This window comes from Rhododendron vialii, chromosome 13a (genome assembly GCF_030253575.1).
Source record: "Rhododendron vialii isolate Sample 1 chromosome 13a, ASM3025357v1".
NCBI lineage: Eukaryota > Viridiplantae > Streptophyta > Magnoliopsida > Ericales > Ericaceae > Rhododendron > Rhododendron vialii.
In genome coordinates, this window is record NC_080569.1 from 5,499,934 (window position 1) to 5,517,161 (window position 17,228).

Consider the following 17,228-nt stretch of genomic DNA (forward strand, 5'->3'; position numbering starts at 1 on the left):
CAGGAATATGACACGACACGATAACACGAAAAGTTAAACTAGTCTGGTTAGGATTGAGAGAATTCTGACACGAATACGAGATGACACGACAAGACATAACACGGGGTGGAAATTTATGAAAGGACACGATAACACAAAAAGCAAAATAGGTTAGGTTAGAATTGATAGAATTCTGACACGGTGTTTACACCCGTTTTTGGCACCAAACTTTGGGTTAGCGCTGGAGGGCCATTTAATTAGATCTTAATTAAAGTGGGCTGACATTTATGACTTTCTTGGGATAAAAATTAATAGGCCACATTAATTTTGTGATTCAGAGTAAGACCCCATTAATTAAAATCCAAAAGAAGCAAAATGCACCGAATAATTTTCCTACTTGGATTATTATCAAGCCAAAAACACATGGAAGTCAGATTCCTATAAAAATAGACCACGTCTAGATTAATTCGTGGGAAGCAGTTGAGTATAGGAAATGGGTAATGGGGACACTAGGCATCTTGATGTTGCTTTGGAAGTTTTTTGAATATCCATTATCTGCCATTTCCACGAAATAAGGGAGTGGGAGACTTACGCTCCGTCACAGAAACCTTCTTAAACTATAACCAGCTTATTTTATATTTTCAAACTCAAAAATAATATAAATAAAAAATGATTTTTTGATTTTTTTTTTTACACCGTATAAAAGATATTGATGAGATCTATTAAACAAGATCCATATTGATAGAAAAATTATGTTCGTAAACAAATTATTTTTTAATTTAAAATTATCTTCTTAAAAAATAAGTACTTATTTAAGATTCGGGTACGGGACCTTAATTGACTGATTTTTGGCTCCAAAATAAGGGAGTAACTGCCATATCAAGTCTTGGGCTAAAGGGAGGCATATTTCGTTTGTTTGGGTTGTCGATCAAAGAACAAAGCGGCCCATTGGATTGCTACTAATTGTCTAGATAGGAAAATTACTTCTAGTACGGGTTCTATTTGCCCGAGTTAGATGCTACCTTAGGTAAGGATTCTCATTGATTTGGTAATGATAAGTGACGCTTTCCAAAACAAAAAAAAAAACTGCCATAAACTGCCAAGTATGTTAGTGGGAAGTTAAAGTCGGACACTTGGCAGCACATGGAACATGGAGCAAACATGGGAAACCTGATTCAGACGTGGACTAGTGCTGTTTTTGCCTATAAATACTAGTAGTAGTTTGCAAGACTACTACTAGTATTTATAGGCAAAGTCTTCCCAGCATCTCAAAAGTCCAATTCTTAAACCAAAGTCTTTCCAGCGAATCATCTATTTTACTTTTTCTGTACCAACTCAATTACTTAATCAAGTACTAATTCGGATTTTTTATCTTTCCCGGTGTACGCAAACTTTATTACCCGGTTCATAAAGTTCTTTCTTTTTATGTTGTTACTTATTTCCTACATGGTTAGGAAATTTTGCTAAGTCCACTTTGTTGTGGCAAAACCACGAATCTCCATTGCGATCCAGCCCTTAGGTTCACAGCACACTTGCCTTAACAGTTACGAAGTCAGAAAATGACATCCAATCTTCACGTTAGACGCGACAAGTCTTGACACACCCGCGCTCAGTCCTTGTACCATTTCGTGACCAAACACACGGACACTAGATGACAGATACTCACCCTTAGGAATATGATGTACTTGGTTTTGGTGCTTTTTCACGTTCAATGGCTCTTCGATTTTCTATTTTCTATCCCCATTCATCAAGTGGCTGTAATTCAATGATCGATCAATTATTAAATGATGTATGCAGCCGACGCTTGCCGCTACCGCTAATGTGCTAAAATAACACAAAATATAATGCACGAGATGCTCTCAAGTGGGCTTCAGACTGGCGATGCTTAGACCCGTTCATTTTGGAATTTTATATTTGAATTTATTAATAATAAGCGTAGAGAGAAATAAAGTAATAATTGATAATAGGGATAATGATTTAAGAGAGATTGATATAGAAAAAAATGAGAGTAATAATTAAAGAGAAATAAGATAATGATTAGAATCTAAAATCTAAAATCCAAAATCCTTAACTAAACAAGGTCTAAGGACTGAAAAAAAGTAAAACAAGCCGAGCAATGGATTATTAAAAATCTAAGGAGTTTCTAAAGATATGTTCAAGCTTGGCTTGCTCAGGAGGCGAGCCGATTGCAAACTAGCTTTAATCGAGCCGAGCACGAGTCTCTCTCGAGTAGTTTGAATTTGTTAAATGTCGTCCTTATTTTACTATAACCTTAACGAGATGAGTAATACGTATAGCTTGGATGAAGTTTAATTTAAAAGTTTAAGCTAAAAAAATAGTATATTCGTGCATGTGATTGATGGTTATATCGCAAACCAATCTCAAACAAGCTTTCCGCGAACAATCACAAACTCAATTATAGGCAACTCGCAACTTGGTTCGTTATTAGTCTTTGCGACGCCCAACTTCTCCCTACGTGTGATGTTCAACCTACCAATAAACTTAGGGTAAATTTCACTAACCTCCCCTGAGGTTTCTGACAAATACAGGAACCTCCCCTGAGGTTCTAATAATTGCACTGACCTTCTTACTTTACAAACTATTGTTCAGATTCCCCCATTTCGTTAAATCCACACTAACACCGCTAGTTTTTGTTATTAATTGACTAAAATGCCCTTGAATGTTACTAAACTAAACAATCAAGTCATTTTCTTCTTTTTTGTACTTTAATTGAAGTTTCTCAAATATTAAAAGTAACATTACACTGTTTATATAAGATAATTTTAACATCAAATTAGACTCAATTATACAAACTTTTGTTAAATTTGAATAATTAATCAAGCATTTTACATTATTATAGTCATTGTTTTCCCTTCTCTTCAAGGTGTAATTTTTCAAATAGAGGACTCAGAGAGATATCTAATCCATCATACTAGAGGGGGAAAAAAAACATGGCTTGTAACGACCCTGATTTTTGGTAAATAAAAATTTCGTTAAATATTTAAATTTTATCTTAATTACTTGGATTTGCTACTAAAAATTTCTTTTTAATTTTTATAATCCGTCATAATTAGATTTGAAACTTATAAAATTATATCTTTCACGCCGAGCAATCTAGTCATTTTCTAAAGACAAGTATGCTTGTAGAAGCACTCGTATTTTTTTTCTAGTGAGTTAAAATAAAATCTTTAAATTATATTTCTTGGCTAGAAATCCTACTTGGCAAGTAGAATTAGTTTCCAACCAATTCGTTAGAAAACCTTAATTACCGTTTCAATCTAGTTACAATTTCCTAATCCTAGATGGACCTTTTTGACCGTCTTTGAGCCTTTTGAACCCCCGAACCCTAATTGAACCATTAGACTATAGGAGTAATCATTTTATTCCTATGTTTAGTCATTTCACTTTTCCTAGCATCATTACTTACCCTACCTATTGGATAATAAAGGCAAGGGAAAACTTTAACCTTTGGTCCATAAATGTTAGGGAAAATATTATCCCTTGGACAATAGATTTCCATGACTAGTCATATCAAATTATTACCAATATCCCTTTACCCCTTGGTCCATAATTGTTAGGGGAATTTTTGTCCCTTGGTTATTAGACCTTTGACTTGCCTAAATGCATGACAAGACAAGTCATACAAGAATCCCATCATTTTGCTTCCAAAAGAAGCAACCTTAGACTTGCCATAATGAGAACCTAGATTTGACTAGTCATTCAAGCTCATACTTACCTTCTTTAACCAATGGTTAATAAATGCTAGGAGAATTTTTTACCATTGGTTAATAGCAATTAAGTTGCCAATGAAGCCTTGATTTGATAATACAAAATCATGGGCTAAGGAATCTCATCATTTTGCTCCCAAGGAAGCAAGGCTAGCTTTGCCATGCATGCACACCTATGTTCTAGTCTTAAAATCCTAGACTTACTTTCCTAGATTTTCTTGGATGTATATAGATACGAGAGAGAGAGAGAGAGAGAGAGAGAGAGAAAGGCCGGATGGAGAGAGTGGGGTGGAGTGTGTGCATGAGTATTGATTACTTACACAAGCAACATTTATAGCCTTAAGCCTATTTTTTTGACTACATGCCAACCCATTTCTAGTCTTTCAAAGTACAAAGTTAGCCAATGATTTCATTCTTTTTTGCAAGCAACCTCCCCATAGACTTGACAAGTCCAAAACCCTTCATGATGACCTAAAGATTTGGCCAACAAATGGAAGTGACAACTCATGGAAGACTTGGCATACTTTCAAGCTTGACATGACAATGGAGCAAATCCATGGGAGAGAGAGAGAGAGAGAGATATGGCCGGCCATAGAGGAGGGAGGAGGAGCTCAAGTGTTGGCTATAAATAGCACCCCATGCCTTCCATTCAATTCACACCATCACTTCTTGCTCTCACTTCTCTCTAGAAACCATTTCTGTTTTTCCAGGCAGCTTACTTCCCTCCACGAATCTCTATTTTTCTCCTGCTTAAAGTAGTTTTTAGAACCAACTCCCTTCGAGAAAGTTGTAGAGCACTTCGAAACCTTTAAGTTAGACCCAAGAACCATCCAAATCGGTGAAGAAACGACAAAGATATTGGCATCCGAAGTTCAGTAAAAATCTCGGATTTCTATTTCCAGACAGCATACTGTCTCTGCCTTTATTACCATTTTTCTCCTACCTAAAATAGTTTCTAGGATCAACTTCCTTCACGAAAGTCGTAGAGCACTTCGAGAGCTTCAACTTCGACCCAAGAACGATCGTATTCGGCCAAATATTGACCAAGTTACTGCCATCCAAAGTTCGGTCCAGATTTGCAAGTTCACCGCCCGTAGAAAATCTTTCAACTAGCTTATTCGGCCCCGACTAAGTTTCGGATCAAGGTAGATAAATCTCTACTCATTTTCCCTAGTATAACTTTAGTTATTTTGCTTATGATAAGGCAAGTTAGAGTATTAGGAATAAATAGCAAGCTCGTTTTACAAAATCTTGAAATGACATTACGATCATGTAGATTTTCTCTACTCACTTCCCTAAGTATACGTAGAACCCTAATCCAATAACTCTACGTATAGTATAAAATCTACGTTAGAGAGTAGCATGTTCTTGATTCAAAGTATCAATATCGTAGATAAGATTATCTATTGTTTGGTTTCAAGTAAATAAGCTTATCGTTTAAAATGCATGATTGTCAATAAGTTTATCTCACTAATGGAGGTATGAACATGTTGGATAAATGACTTTGTCTTAAATAAACATATGTTGTATTGAATTTCTCAAAAAGTAAGATATAACGATTTTCGAAAGATAAGATTTTAACGCTTGATTTGAAGTATTCATATTTTGATCTTTTCGAGCATGCTTAGCAATATAGAATTGGATGATCTTGTTAGATTACAATGAATGATTTATGGTTGCGTATGTGAAAAGTCCTACCGCGGAGTCTATGCATGAGAACGAGACACGGAAATCGAGAAAATAGAAACATGACACCTAGGGTGTGGTTAACAAGAAAAATGTGTTTCGAAGGAGGAAATATTTTTGAAACTACATAATGACCGATTTTGATGGCATTATGTGAGATGTGTGTGTGAATGTGTGCCAATGGGAACCCGGGACGGCGGAACCATTGTGAGGATACTCGGGAACCCGGAACGGCGGAACCGAGGTTGGGTGTGTGGCTTGGTTATCCGCGGAGAGGAGCCAATGCAAATGTGTGCCAATGGGAACCCGGTGCGGCGGAACCATTGTGAGGATACTCGGGAACCCGGAACGGCGGAACCGAGGTTGGGTGTGTTAAAAACGGATTTTGAAAATGTTGATTTGGTGATGAAAAGTGAAAATGGAGACACGGTCTACGATGAGTTGCGTAGGAGAAACACAGAAAAAACATGGACACCAACGATACTTGAATAGTGAATGTGGATGTGTGATTGTTACTATTCGTCGTATATGATTTACTGTTTGTAAGTTATGAGTTAGTGGGTAGGGTTTACTCTATTGAGCGTTGTAGCTCACGGTGTTGCCTTTTTGGTGACCCTGACATATTATATGGGTGGCGACGCCGGTATAATGTGTCAGATTTCTTAGATGAACAGGATAAGATGTACACCGTGGAAGCTTTTGGAGCAGAGGAGCTTGCTAGGATGGAAGAGCAAGCAGAGTAGTATTAGGAACCCTAGTTTCCTTTCTTGTTGAATAAATGTACATTTTCCTTATGATGTATTTATGATGTAATAATGAGCCAGACTCTCTTTATTATATAATAAATGCCTCATTTAACGTACCCAAAATTGGGGGCGTTACATGGCTCTTTTCAATTTTTCTAAGAAATAAACTCAATTTGGTTTACTCATTGATCATTCTTTAAAGATTTCATCTATTTTTTTCTACTAGTACATTCTGATGAAACATAATTATCACTAATAAAATAAGAAGGAAAAATAAAAAAAAAGGTTAAAGAATTTTTTACACCACCTTCATTTCGTTAAAAAATACAAGACTTTAACCTTCTTCTTTTTTTTTTTTCCTTCTTATTTTATTAGTGATAATTATGTTTCATCAGAATGTACTAGTAGAAAAAAATAGATGAAATCTTTAAAGAATGATCAATGAGTAAACCAAATTGAGTTTATTTGTTAGAAAAATTGAAAAGAGCCATGTTTTTTTTCCCCTCTAGTATGGTGGATTAGATATCTCTCTGAGTCCTCTATTTGGAAAATTACACCTTGAAGAGAAGGGAAAACAATGACTATAATAATGTAAAATGGTTGATTAATTATTCAAATTTAACAAAAATTTGTATAATTGAGTCTAATTTGATGTTAAAATTATCTTATATAAATAGTGTAATGTTACTTTTAATATTTGAGAAACTCCAATTAAAATACAAAAAAGAAGAAAATGACTTGATTGTTTAGTTTAGTAATATTCAAGGGCATTTTAGTCAATTAATAACAAAAACTAGCGGTGTTAGTGTGGATTTAACGGAATGGGGGAATCTGAACAATAGTTTGTAAAGTAAGGGAGGTCAATGCAATTATTAGAACCTCAGGGGAGGTTCCTACATTTGTCAGAAACCTCAGGGGAGGTCAGTGAAATTTACCCATAAACTTTATGTTAGAAAGTGAGCTAAAAATAAATAAAAAGGAAAAATAAAGGGAATACACCTTTTTTTATTATTATTATTATTACGGAATACACCTGTTTGCGTGGGTTGTAGGGAAAAAATTTTAGTGTTGGGTACCACATGATATCCGTTCGGCGTATCTGAGCTGTCCATGCGTTTTTGGATGGCTCAGATTTGGAGAGACAAAGAGGAGAGAGAAAGTGTTGGAGTGAGAGGATAGATAGGGTTTCAATCCGAGCCATCTAAAAGTGTATTGGACGGCCCGAATGTGCCGAGCAAGAGCGAGTACCACGTGGGATATACCCACCCAGCACAGAAAAATTTCTCTATAGGTAGACCTAAATTCATGCCAAAATGCTGTTAGCCTACGTTAATATGGATTCTCATGAGTAGTCCGTAATTCTTGATAAAATGTAAGTTTTCGATTTATTCCTTCAATCAAATCATTTTTTTCTATTCATTCAATCTTATCTCTACTAGCACTTATACACAAACCAAGCTACATGAGATCGAGCTTTCATTCGTTGTTAAAAGTTTGTTCAAGATAAATTTGTTACATAAACTATATATAAGTTTGAAACTTTTTTATTTAGCTCAATCAAAATTCGTTTGAAATCAGCTCATCATAGGAACAAAATTAAGTTAGGTAAACTTGAACGACCACCTGCTTGACTCATTCTACTCGAACTCTAGTGTAGGCGTTTCCCGTGTTTATGGGTTAGGACCGTACATCTAAGGATTCATAACGCCCACTTCCATGGTGCAATATTCTGGTGTGTCACTGTTCCAAAAAAAAAACCTTTCGAAAATAGATCAACACATAATTTATAAACACATGTATCATGAATAAATGAGTTTCGATTAAGGGGTGTTTTGGAGGTTTTTGAGATGCGTTTTCACACTCGCGCTCTCACACCCGTGCCCGCCAAGGATGGAAACAAAGGGGTCTAGTGGCGGCAGCCGTCACGACAAGAATTTTAGAAATTGCAATTATTATATGTATAAAAAATTATTATTCCTAACATATATAGTCTCGCCACTGTTAGATTTTTTTCTTTATTTTTTGTTATGTACTAGTCCTATTTATTCTTTTTTTTTTTTTTCAAGAAAGGAGACCTGAAAAAGTGTTCTAAAACTAAATTCAATGGGTCAAAATGAAATAATATCAAGGATGAGGTATAATTAAGGGGAAAAAAAACTCCACACTTTAACCCTAAAACAACTTAACCTAAAAAAAAATTAAAGTTAGTATTATTTTTTCGTACTCATGTGCGAATGATAAATATCATTTACTATAATTTTTATTATGTGATTTTAATTTTTTTTAGAGTTGATGACTATTAATATTGTAATACATCTTTTTATTTTTTTAATATATATTTCGCCACTGTTAGGATAAAATCTTGATCCCGTCTCTAGTGTCGGCACCTGCAATTTTTTTTTTTTTTGAGGAAGGGCAAGAGGGTAATTTCACCTACAAAACTCACCTAAGCAATTGCTGACTAGGGAGAGGTAGAGTGAACCCTTTAAACACACAACACAAACCCAAACTCCCGATGTGGGAGGCAGCCCAACTGACGCAGGCCCAAGAGTCTCGCCGCGAAACGCAACACAACGACAGCGGGCCCAAGAGGCCTACACCAGAAGTCGGATCCCTCCACAACGGGTGGGCACGACTTAGTTTTTTTTTAGGAAGCACCCGCTATACGTGACTTAGGTGCTATCCCTCATGTTTTCACTTCCTTGTTTTGGTAGAACTGAAATGAGACCACAGTGTTTCAGTTCTGTGGCTACTCCAAAACAAGAAAGGGGGCTGCTGTCCCTAGGCTGCCGTGCCGGCCAAAACAATGTCCTGAGCCCAAAAATTTGACCGAAATGTTCACTTCAAAGATATCATTACGGATTTTTTTTTTTTTATAATCAGAAACGCCTACAGGGCTTACACGAAAAGAGAGAATCTCTAGCTAGAACAGAAGAAACAAAATTTGGGGGGATCACCACCCAATCTCTAGGAAGCAGACCCTTCAAAGCCTTCTTAGCCACCACATGAGCGAGCCTGTTAGCCGTCCTCTTTACACATCCAAATTTGATGTTCAAGTTTTCTCTCATCCTCCTGATGTCCCAAACCATTGTAGAGACTTCCCAAGGAGGGACCAATTCGGATACACTCAACTTGATGGCTACCTAAGAGTCCGACTCGACTAGCGCATTTTGATATCCCAAATCTGAAATCATGCCGCACGTTTGGCGAATAGCCACCAACTCCCTTTGAAGGGGCGACGAAACCTTAATCAAACCAGTTGAACCATTCACAAGGATGCCTTTGCTGTCCCTGATTACAACTGCTGCACTTGCCTCCTTTCCATTCTTTCCCACTACTACATCACAATTTAGCTTAAAACACCCATTTTCCAGAGCCCTCCATTGGGAAATAAAGTCCTCAATATTTGGGTTATCCATGTGGAAACGGGAAAGCACCACTACATCTGAAAATTCACGGAAAGCCTCAAGGGCTCTCCTCATAGTCCACTCTGGATTAGGCATACCCAAATTGAAAACTACCTCATTTCGCGCCTTCCAAATGAACCATGCAATATAGACTACCCGTTCCAAAAAATTCATCGCATCCTCCTTCTTTAACTGATCAACTACTTGGGAAGTCCATCTGATCATCGACGTCGGGTGTCCCTACCCCATATTCAACTAAACATTACTCCCAAACCAAACCGCACAGGCCCAATGACAATCAAAGAGCATATGTTCAACAGTCTCGTCAAATTGGTTACAAATGGGACACATCTGAGATTGTCCATGCCTTCTCTTGGGCAGATTTTCTTTGGTGGCTAAACTATTGCTGCAAGCTCTTCACCAGAAATGCCTAATTTTGTGGGGCACCTTCAACTGGCCTTGCAAAAGATCAAGTCAATCGAAAATCAATAATCTAGTGAACTAATCATCTGTTTACAGTGTTATTATCAGTGTCCAAAATATTAAGCCAAAGATTAAGTTAAAAGAGTGATTGGTTCACTAGGTTATCGATGCTCGATTGACTTGAAATTTTGCACAGCCATAGTAAGAGATGAGATCTTTCAAGTGAACGTTTCGGATCAAGTTTTTGGGCTCGGGACGATGTTGTTTTGGCCGGCACAGCAGCCTGCTGTCCCTTGAGGGACAGCAGCCCCCTTTCCTCCACAGGAGTAGTAATAACGAATGAATCAATCTAAACTGCTTACGCATGCACTTATGTCACTTCAAATTCGCCGGTGGATATGGATACGTTGCTGCTCTCTGAAATAAGATCAAGTACGTGGCATTTGCCCCCCGCAGGTAATCTTAAACAAATGTTAATTACGTATTAACTAATAAAATATGAAAACCAGTAGTAGTAATCCCGATCCAACTTCAGTTCAGCCAACCTCATCCCAACTTCCCATATAAATAAATACAGACCTAAGCAAGAAAAAAACAGAGACTTGTTCAATTATCTAGAGAGAGAGAGAGAGAGAGAGACAGAGAGATGAGCTATGGAATGGTTTCTGGAAGCGAAACTTGCTTCCACTTCTGCCCCAAACTACCCACCCAATTAACGTATCCTCAAAATTGTTCTGGGCTTCTTTTCAAGACCAATTTGGTAATCAAACAGAGCAGATCAATTAAACTCTCACCTGGGTCGTTACGCAGAGGAAGAACAAGAGCGGCGGCCATTCGTTGTCTGTACGGGGTAAAGAATGAGAAGAATTTGTACGAGTTGTTGGGGGTATCTGAGAAAGGCACGTCGTCGGAGATCAAGCAAGCGTACAAGAAACTGGCGCTCAAGTATCATCCCGACGTGTCGCCTCCCGATCGGGCGGCGGAGCACGCCAGGAGGTTCATTCGGGTTCGGGAGGCTTACGAGACGCTGTCTGACCCGAAAACCAGAGCCATGTACGATAGAGATTTGGGCAGCAGGGGTTTGCGATTTGATTACTCGAGACAACGACGGTCCCACCGTGATCAGGTTTTTGCTCTCGATCTCTTTCTCTGGTTTTGCACATTGAAAACGTTTTGACACATGTACATGCATGTCCGAACATAAATCCGGACACAAATGTGACCACAACTGTCGCACGAAAAGTCGTTGCAGTAGTAAAAGTCGAATGAGAATCACTATCACTATTACTGTACATTAATTCATGATTGAAATTCACTTTGATGATTGAGTCTCGCACATCAAAGTGAATCTCACCCACTAGTTTTTCTTTTCGGGACACTTTTGGAGTAAATTTTCTTTGTGTCTAGCATTTTTTTACGTTGTTATGGGTTCGATTATATATAGGTTTTTCCTAATGTAGAGCTATTTGTTGTTTGGAAACAGAAATTTGAGGAGTGGGCAGAGTGGAGGGATCGGTGGGAGTCTCAACTAATGGAACTGCAACGAAGGAGCGCCTATAAGGATTCAATGAGAAGGGATCATGAGGTGCCATGGGGAGTTGGAATGGGCACTCGAAGAAGCCAAATATTTTCTCTGGCCTTTAATAACTGAAAAAAAAAACAGTTAATAACATAAAAACAAGTATTAGACCAATGTTAATTCATTCAGCTAAACCCTGTTATCAGTTGCGGGCTTTGAGTTATTGTAATTTTGTGAGTGGATACTAATGAATTTGTGGTAAATTATAAAGTATAATAGAGAATTGGTTTGGTGAAAGTCAAGGCTTAGCTCACTATTTAAGGATTGTGCACAAGTCTACACGGTAAGATACAGCCACAATATATATCATCTAGAAGTTGTCTACTACAATCGGGTCCGGTCCTGAGATTTTTGAGGCCCTAGGTGAGATTTCAAAATAGAAGACTCTAGGTGATGGCCTAGACCCAGGGCCGGGCCCGACTAAAAATCCGTAAGCGGTAAGCCATCCTCTTCATCATCCCTTGCTAGGTTCGGCGCCTTAGTATCAGCATATTGATTGCCTTCTTTGCAATGATACTTTAAGCAGAAGGTAAAAAAAAGATATATTGGCCCGGTATTGACATCCTCAGCCCCAGAGATCGCATCTGTGAGGAAGACGTATGCAATAATCCTAATTGCAAGAGGACGTACGTAGCAATCCCACCAAAAGTCTATTCATTATGATAGTGATGCATTGTGGCAATTTATATAGCCATCCCTATCTTTGTTCTTTTGGGTTTGAGCCTTCTAAAAAACATGTGATGGCAGCTGGCCAGAGCCATCGGAAAGGATCGACTTGGTACCTACCCTATGTATCGTCATTGCTGAGGTAAATCAGGTAAACTTGCCACTTGTATGGCTTTCTTGCTTGGAATGTTTTGGTGGGGTTGCCAACGACTTGTTATAGTATACGCTAGCAAACGATGTTTCTATCACTATCGAGAAATTTTTTCAGTGCCGGGTGGGTATCACGTGGTGTCTACTCGACACATCCGGATCACGTGATACCTACTCGGCACATCCGGGTCATTCTTTTCTGTTTTGGATGGCTCAGATTTGGAGAGAGAAAGAGGAGAGAGATGGTTTCAATATAAGCCGTCTAACAAATTTTTGGACAGTCCGGATAGGCTACTTGGGCACAGCCCAAAAATTTCTCCTATCCCTGAGCTGAATCAACAACGCCAATCCAAGGTTTTTTTTTTTTGAACACATTCAATTCATTTCAATAACATAACCCGATTCACTCCCTATCTTCTCCGTGTATAGAATCGTATATATTACTCTTACAGTATTAAATACTACTCATCACTGAAAATGACCAGGTACATCCCTGAGGAAACGCGAGGAAGGCTCGCGCCTTAGTCCCATTTTTATTTTATTTTTCAATTACAACCCCCAACTTTTATAGAGTGCTATAAGAAATAAGCCAGTTATTAACGGGAAATAAATTGATTATGCTAGCTTAATTACTACCATCGCCGCAAGAAAATCGATATCTAAGTGATACTTTTTACATTCTTGTGAGAATCTCTACTCTTGGAAATTTAATCATCTAACTTTGCCTAAATTCTAAAGCAAAGTTGGATGATTCGTAAGCGCTCTTTCCGATATCAGATTGAGATGATTTTTTACATGAATCCTAAACAAAATATTTTGAACAAAATGAGCGGCTCCGATCATCTTTGCGGGACCCGAGACAGGAGCAAAAATAATCTGTACGCGACTTCTGTACAGCCTTTGCTATACTCCTATCTTTACTGTTAATCTACCTATCTTATTATGTGTGTGTGTTTTTTTTATCTTTTTCAGATTGATTTACTATTTATTTTATGTGCTCGTAATAAAGTATGTAAAATCCAACTTTAAAATTCGTCTCGGGCCCCAAAATGTCAGGACCGTCCGTGCAAATGACTTGGGACCGATCTTCCCGTTCTGCTGTTACCGACATCTCAAATTCTATTGATTGGATGTCATGCACTCGTGCTCCAATTGCGGACTGCACCACCTCAAGCTGGTCTATATGCGAATTAGTAGAAAAATATGATTGTCTGAATATCGTATTCTGCCGTGGGGTTAAAAGATATCCTAAGAGGATATCTGGATAGATGAACCCATCTAATTTGACTCCCTCCTGCAAAACAAGAAGAAGGAGAAAACGGAGACAAGAGAACGAAAAATAGCCCAAAGGAAAACAAACTTGATTGTTAAATTACAGCTCAGAATGCTGAGAAAATGCAAAAAGGAAAACCATCAATTTTTTCCGGGTCGGGGCTTAACTATCTTGTTCTATTTTTGGTTTGGTCTTGAAGATCGACTTCAAAGCAATCACAACTGCATGAGCAGAATACTCCATTAGGCTTGGTGTCGATCCAAGACAAGCGGATCACAATCCAATCTGTTCCGACTTTGGGCCATTCAGTGCAATATCCAAAGCAATGGGCTGATTGCAATGGGCTGATTGCAATGAACAATAACTTTCCTCTAAAAGAGAAGCTTGAAATTACATGACAAGCTTGAATATGGGCTGATTTCAGTAATGGCCTAAACAACTTCCCTCAATTTTCTGAAAATAATTTAGTCAACAACTTCGGGACTCATAGTCTTATCCATTGAAAACAAAAATGAGATCATTCCAGAGAATGAAGAGCAGCACATTCCATGTGTGCCAACGTATTTTACAGCAAAAGAAATCCCCACAACACAGAAGCTTAACATACTAGTTGACATTCTGTAACTCACCAGCTTGGGAACTGATATGGGGGTCAGAACAGTTTGAATCTTTGATTCTAGTATCTTATGCCAGTTCTACAACACCATCTTCGTACTCTCTCCCACTAGCCTGTCCCCAAATGATGACTACGCATCTAAAGAGCAATCGCCACCGCCTCTTTCACTTGGATAATGAATGATCGCGAAAGCTAAACAGCCGATGCTTTTCCCTTCTTTCTAGCCTGCTTCTTTGCTGTAAGCCATTAGGATATAGACTCTCAGTAACAATGTTTCACAATAAAGATAAGATGAGAGAGCAGTCAGCTTACCTAATCTCCGTTTAGCTTCAGATTTTGCAAAGAACTCCCTCCATTCATCAGTTAGAATGAAAACTGGATCTTCGTCAACTTCCTCAAATGCTTCTTCGTTCCCCTCTTGGTCTTGGATCATTCTATCAATCAACCATCGAAAAGCATGGAAGATCAACTACAATGGTGTCTTCTTTAGGAAACAAAACGGTAGGTGAATGCATAAAAGAACTCTCCTATGTAATGCTAGCAGAGGTTCTATCAAATGGAATTCCCACTTTCTCAAGTCTCAAAATGAACATTCCAACAACTTTTTGTGTTTCTACTTGCCACGTTCACTTACTTAAACCACGGATAAAACGTAATGACAACAAAGACACAAATGCTTCAGATAGAATCAGAAACGAGCGCATTATGCTTTCCAGAATCATCTAAACAGACGTAGAATTTAAGAAATTCAAGGCATAACAAACTCATTTCTCTTCAACTTAAACTTTGTTTACTTACTTATTTACACATTGCTTTTTGGTTTATGATCCCATTTCTTAGCATAGCAAACTCATTTCTCTTCAACTTTAACTTTGTTTACTTACTTATTTACACGTCGCTTTTTGGTTTATGATCCCATAATTACTGTCATTTCTCCGGACCATTTCCAAGATAGCTAGAATTCGAAGCGATATCCAACTACTGACAGATAATTCAAACAATAAGGTAAACTTGAGAGAACCAACAAATGCATGATACTTAGTTCCAACTCATATCAAATGAATTTGGAACCAACAATCCAAAATATCCAACCAAATGTAAAAAGATAATGAACTCCACTTCAACAAAAATAACTACTTGAAAACCCCCAACCATTAAAGCAATTCAATCTCCTATTGAAAACCCTAGTTCCCACTCCATCATGTCCAATTACACATGCATAAGTAGAGCAATGACAGCCCATTTGGATTGTGAGAAAGGGTGAGATAACAAATGGGAGCTTTTTGGCGAGAAAGGGGAAGGAGACAATCAAAAAAATAAACAATCCAAGTGAGGTATTTGGAAAAAAACTCTAATTCTTTCTTTTCTTTTCTTATCAAATCCCTCGATCCAAAGGGGCTGTGAGTACCATTACACTAGATTCGATTGACCCAATCATGTTCTTCAGCAGAGTAAAGGAATGGGGACATAAAAAGGGAAACCCAAATAAAGAAAACAGAAAGTGAATTCGAAGTAGCACTTACAAGGCATCGGAAGGGTAGGTTTCGGCACACTCGGGAACCAGCGATTTTGATTGGTTAAGAGAGGGGAGAGAGCTAGGGCATGGGTGGAGGTGGATGTTTGGTTGGAGAAGACGGCTGTGAAGTGGGCAGTGAGGTGAAAAGTGGAGGTGGTAGTGGTGGTGGTGGTGCGGTGGCTGGTGAGGGCAGTGGTGGTGGTGGTGGGCTGAATGATTCCGCGGCTGTGAAGAATCCATTTCTTTGGGTGCTGTGGAGTTCAGGGTGACCCGACCCTTGGACTAATTTGAGATTCCGCGGGTTAATCCGACACCGTTTTTGTGATTGTAAACGATCAAAAAACTTGAGATTGAGCTTGGCTCAGGCCTTAGCGAGCTAAGTCCTTAATGCTCCGAGATTAGTCATTTATTGAACGAGCCTCTTTAATCGAGTTTAACTTTTATCGAACGAGCCGAAAACTCGAGCTTGACTCATTTACTAAACAAGTCGAGCTGACTGCAGTCTATCGACCATTAACGAGCCGACTTTCGAGCACGCGAGCTACTCGGTTCATTTATAGCTCTCGATCTTTCATTTTTTGGGTTTTTTGTTGGATATTTCCCAAAACAAATGGGTAAAATCATTTTTTTAATAATTTTTTCGATTCCTTTCATCGAGACTAACTAGTAATGCAAAAAAAAATATTGCGCAAAATTAACAAATATGAATTTTTTTGAATTTAGACAAGAAATAAATTGTACAGTAATATACAACTTATATTAATTAACAAAAACGGGGCTATACGATTTTTCTCACACTTAGCCTTTACTCATTTTCCGGGGTGTTATAGTGCACCCAGTGTAAACTGTAATGCAAGTATAGGAAGACACACAGCCATCGATCTCATCGATTAATAGTCCACATTAAAAATCAATTATGACTGATAATAAATGATTATTACCGGTCATAATTAAAAATTAAATTATCTCAATCATTTATTATCAAGATCGATGATCCATGTGTGCGCCTAAAGAGTGCCTTGCAGGGCCTTCAAATTTAAAGCCATGATGGATGTGGTTGGTGGCGGCCTAACTAAAGAGTCTAGAGTGTAACCTTTTCATTTTCTTTTTGACCAAAGTTGGGGATCCGTTGGTGTCAACGGCAAGCAGGAACTATTAAGTGGTGCCTAAGCATGTCATGTGGGGGTCTCTTTTGAACAAAACCAACCATGTAACACACGGCTATTTGACCCATTCATGGGTGATATGTCCTCTCTTGGTCGCAATTATTGATATTTAATTAACTCAAGGTGCTTAAACGCACGACGACTAATCTCTCGAGACTAGTGAAGAGTCTAATTAAAGATGGAACAGAACCCCATATGAACTAGTCCAAAACTAATTATGCTATTCCTACCTATTGTCCACAATTTTGGACCCTTTAATCCGTATTCTTTCTAGGAGAATATACCACAATTAT

General features: G+C 38.1%; 3 protein-coding genes across 4 annotated transcripts; 1 reads left to right on the forward strand and 2 right to left on the reverse strand.

Annotated features, from left to right (window-relative positions):
- Positions 1-8,963: 8,963 nt before the first annotated feature.
- Positions 8,964-10,900, reverse strand: LOC131312697 (uncharacterized). 2 transcript variants are annotated; one of them, XM_058340634.1, is made up of 2 exons: positions 10,764-10,900; positions 8,964-9,999 (listed from the first exon to the last, which is right to left on the reverse strand). In XM_058340634.1, exon 2 carries the CDS (start codon positions 9,769-9,771, stop codon positions 9,283-9,285), a length of 489 nt encoding a protein of 162 aa, XP_058196617.1. In that variant the 5' UTR covers positions 9,772-9,999; positions 10,764-10,900; the 3' UTR covers positions 8,964-9,282. The 2 variants fall into 2 exon arrangements, with proteins under 2 accessions (XP_058196617.1, XP_058196615.1); XM_058340632.1 differs by having other exon boundaries at positions 8,964-10,004; positions 10,764-10,886.
- Positions 10,416-11,785, forward strand: LOC131312696 (chaperone protein dnaJ 20, chloroplastic-like). The gene is made up of 2 exons (XM_058340631.1): positions 10,416-11,095; positions 11,453-11,785. The coding sequence occupies exons 1-2, from the start codon at positions 10,616-10,618 to the stop codon at positions 11,618-11,620; spliced, it is 648 nt and encodes a 215-aa protein (XP_058196614.1). The 5' UTR covers positions 10,416-10,615; the 3' UTR covers positions 11,621-11,785.
- Positions 11,786-14,055: 2,270 nt separating this feature from the next.
- LOC131312699 (uncharacterized) lies at positions 14,056-16,086 on the reverse strand. Its single transcript, XM_058340635.1, has 3 exons — positions 15,777-16,086; positions 14,566-14,687; positions 14,056-14,489 (listed from the first exon to the last, which is right to left on the reverse strand). Exons 1-3 carry the CDS (start codon positions 16,007-16,009, stop codon positions 14,446-14,448), a joined length of 399 nt encoding a protein of 132 aa, XP_058196618.1. The 5' UTR covers positions 16,010-16,086; the 3' UTR covers positions 14,056-14,445.
- Positions 16,087-17,228: the final 1,142 nt, after the last annotated feature.

What these genes read in the sequence shown, in the direction of transcription:
- LOC131312697 (XM_058340634.1), bottom strand. Translation starts at nt 9,771, where the DNA reads ATGATCAGATGGACTTCCCAAGTAGTTGATCAGTTAAAGAAGGAGGAT.
- LOC131312696 (XM_058340631.1), top strand. Translation starts at nt 10,616, where the DNA reads ATGAGCTATGGAATGGTTTCTGGAAGCGAAACTTGCTTCCACTTCTGC. An exon ending in GACGGTCCCACCGTGATCAG is followed by an intron (nt 11,096 to 11,452) that starts GTTTTTGCTCTC and finishes GTTTGGAAACAG; the next exon opens with AAATTTGAGGAGTGGGCAGA.
- LOC131312699 (XM_058340635.1), bottom strand. Translation starts at nt 16,009, where the DNA reads ATGGATTCTTCACAGCCGCGGAATCATTCAGCCCACCACCACCACCAC. An exon ending in ACCTACCCTTCCGATGCCTT is followed by an intron (nt 14,688 to 15,776) that starts GTAAGTGCTACT and finishes GTTGATTGATAG; the next exon opens with AATGATCCAAGACCAAGAGG. An exon ending in TGAAGCTAAACGGAGATTAG is followed by an intron (nt 14,490 to 14,565) that starts GTAAGCTGACTG and finishes AATGGCTTACAG; the next exon opens with CAAAGAAGCAGGCTAGAAAG.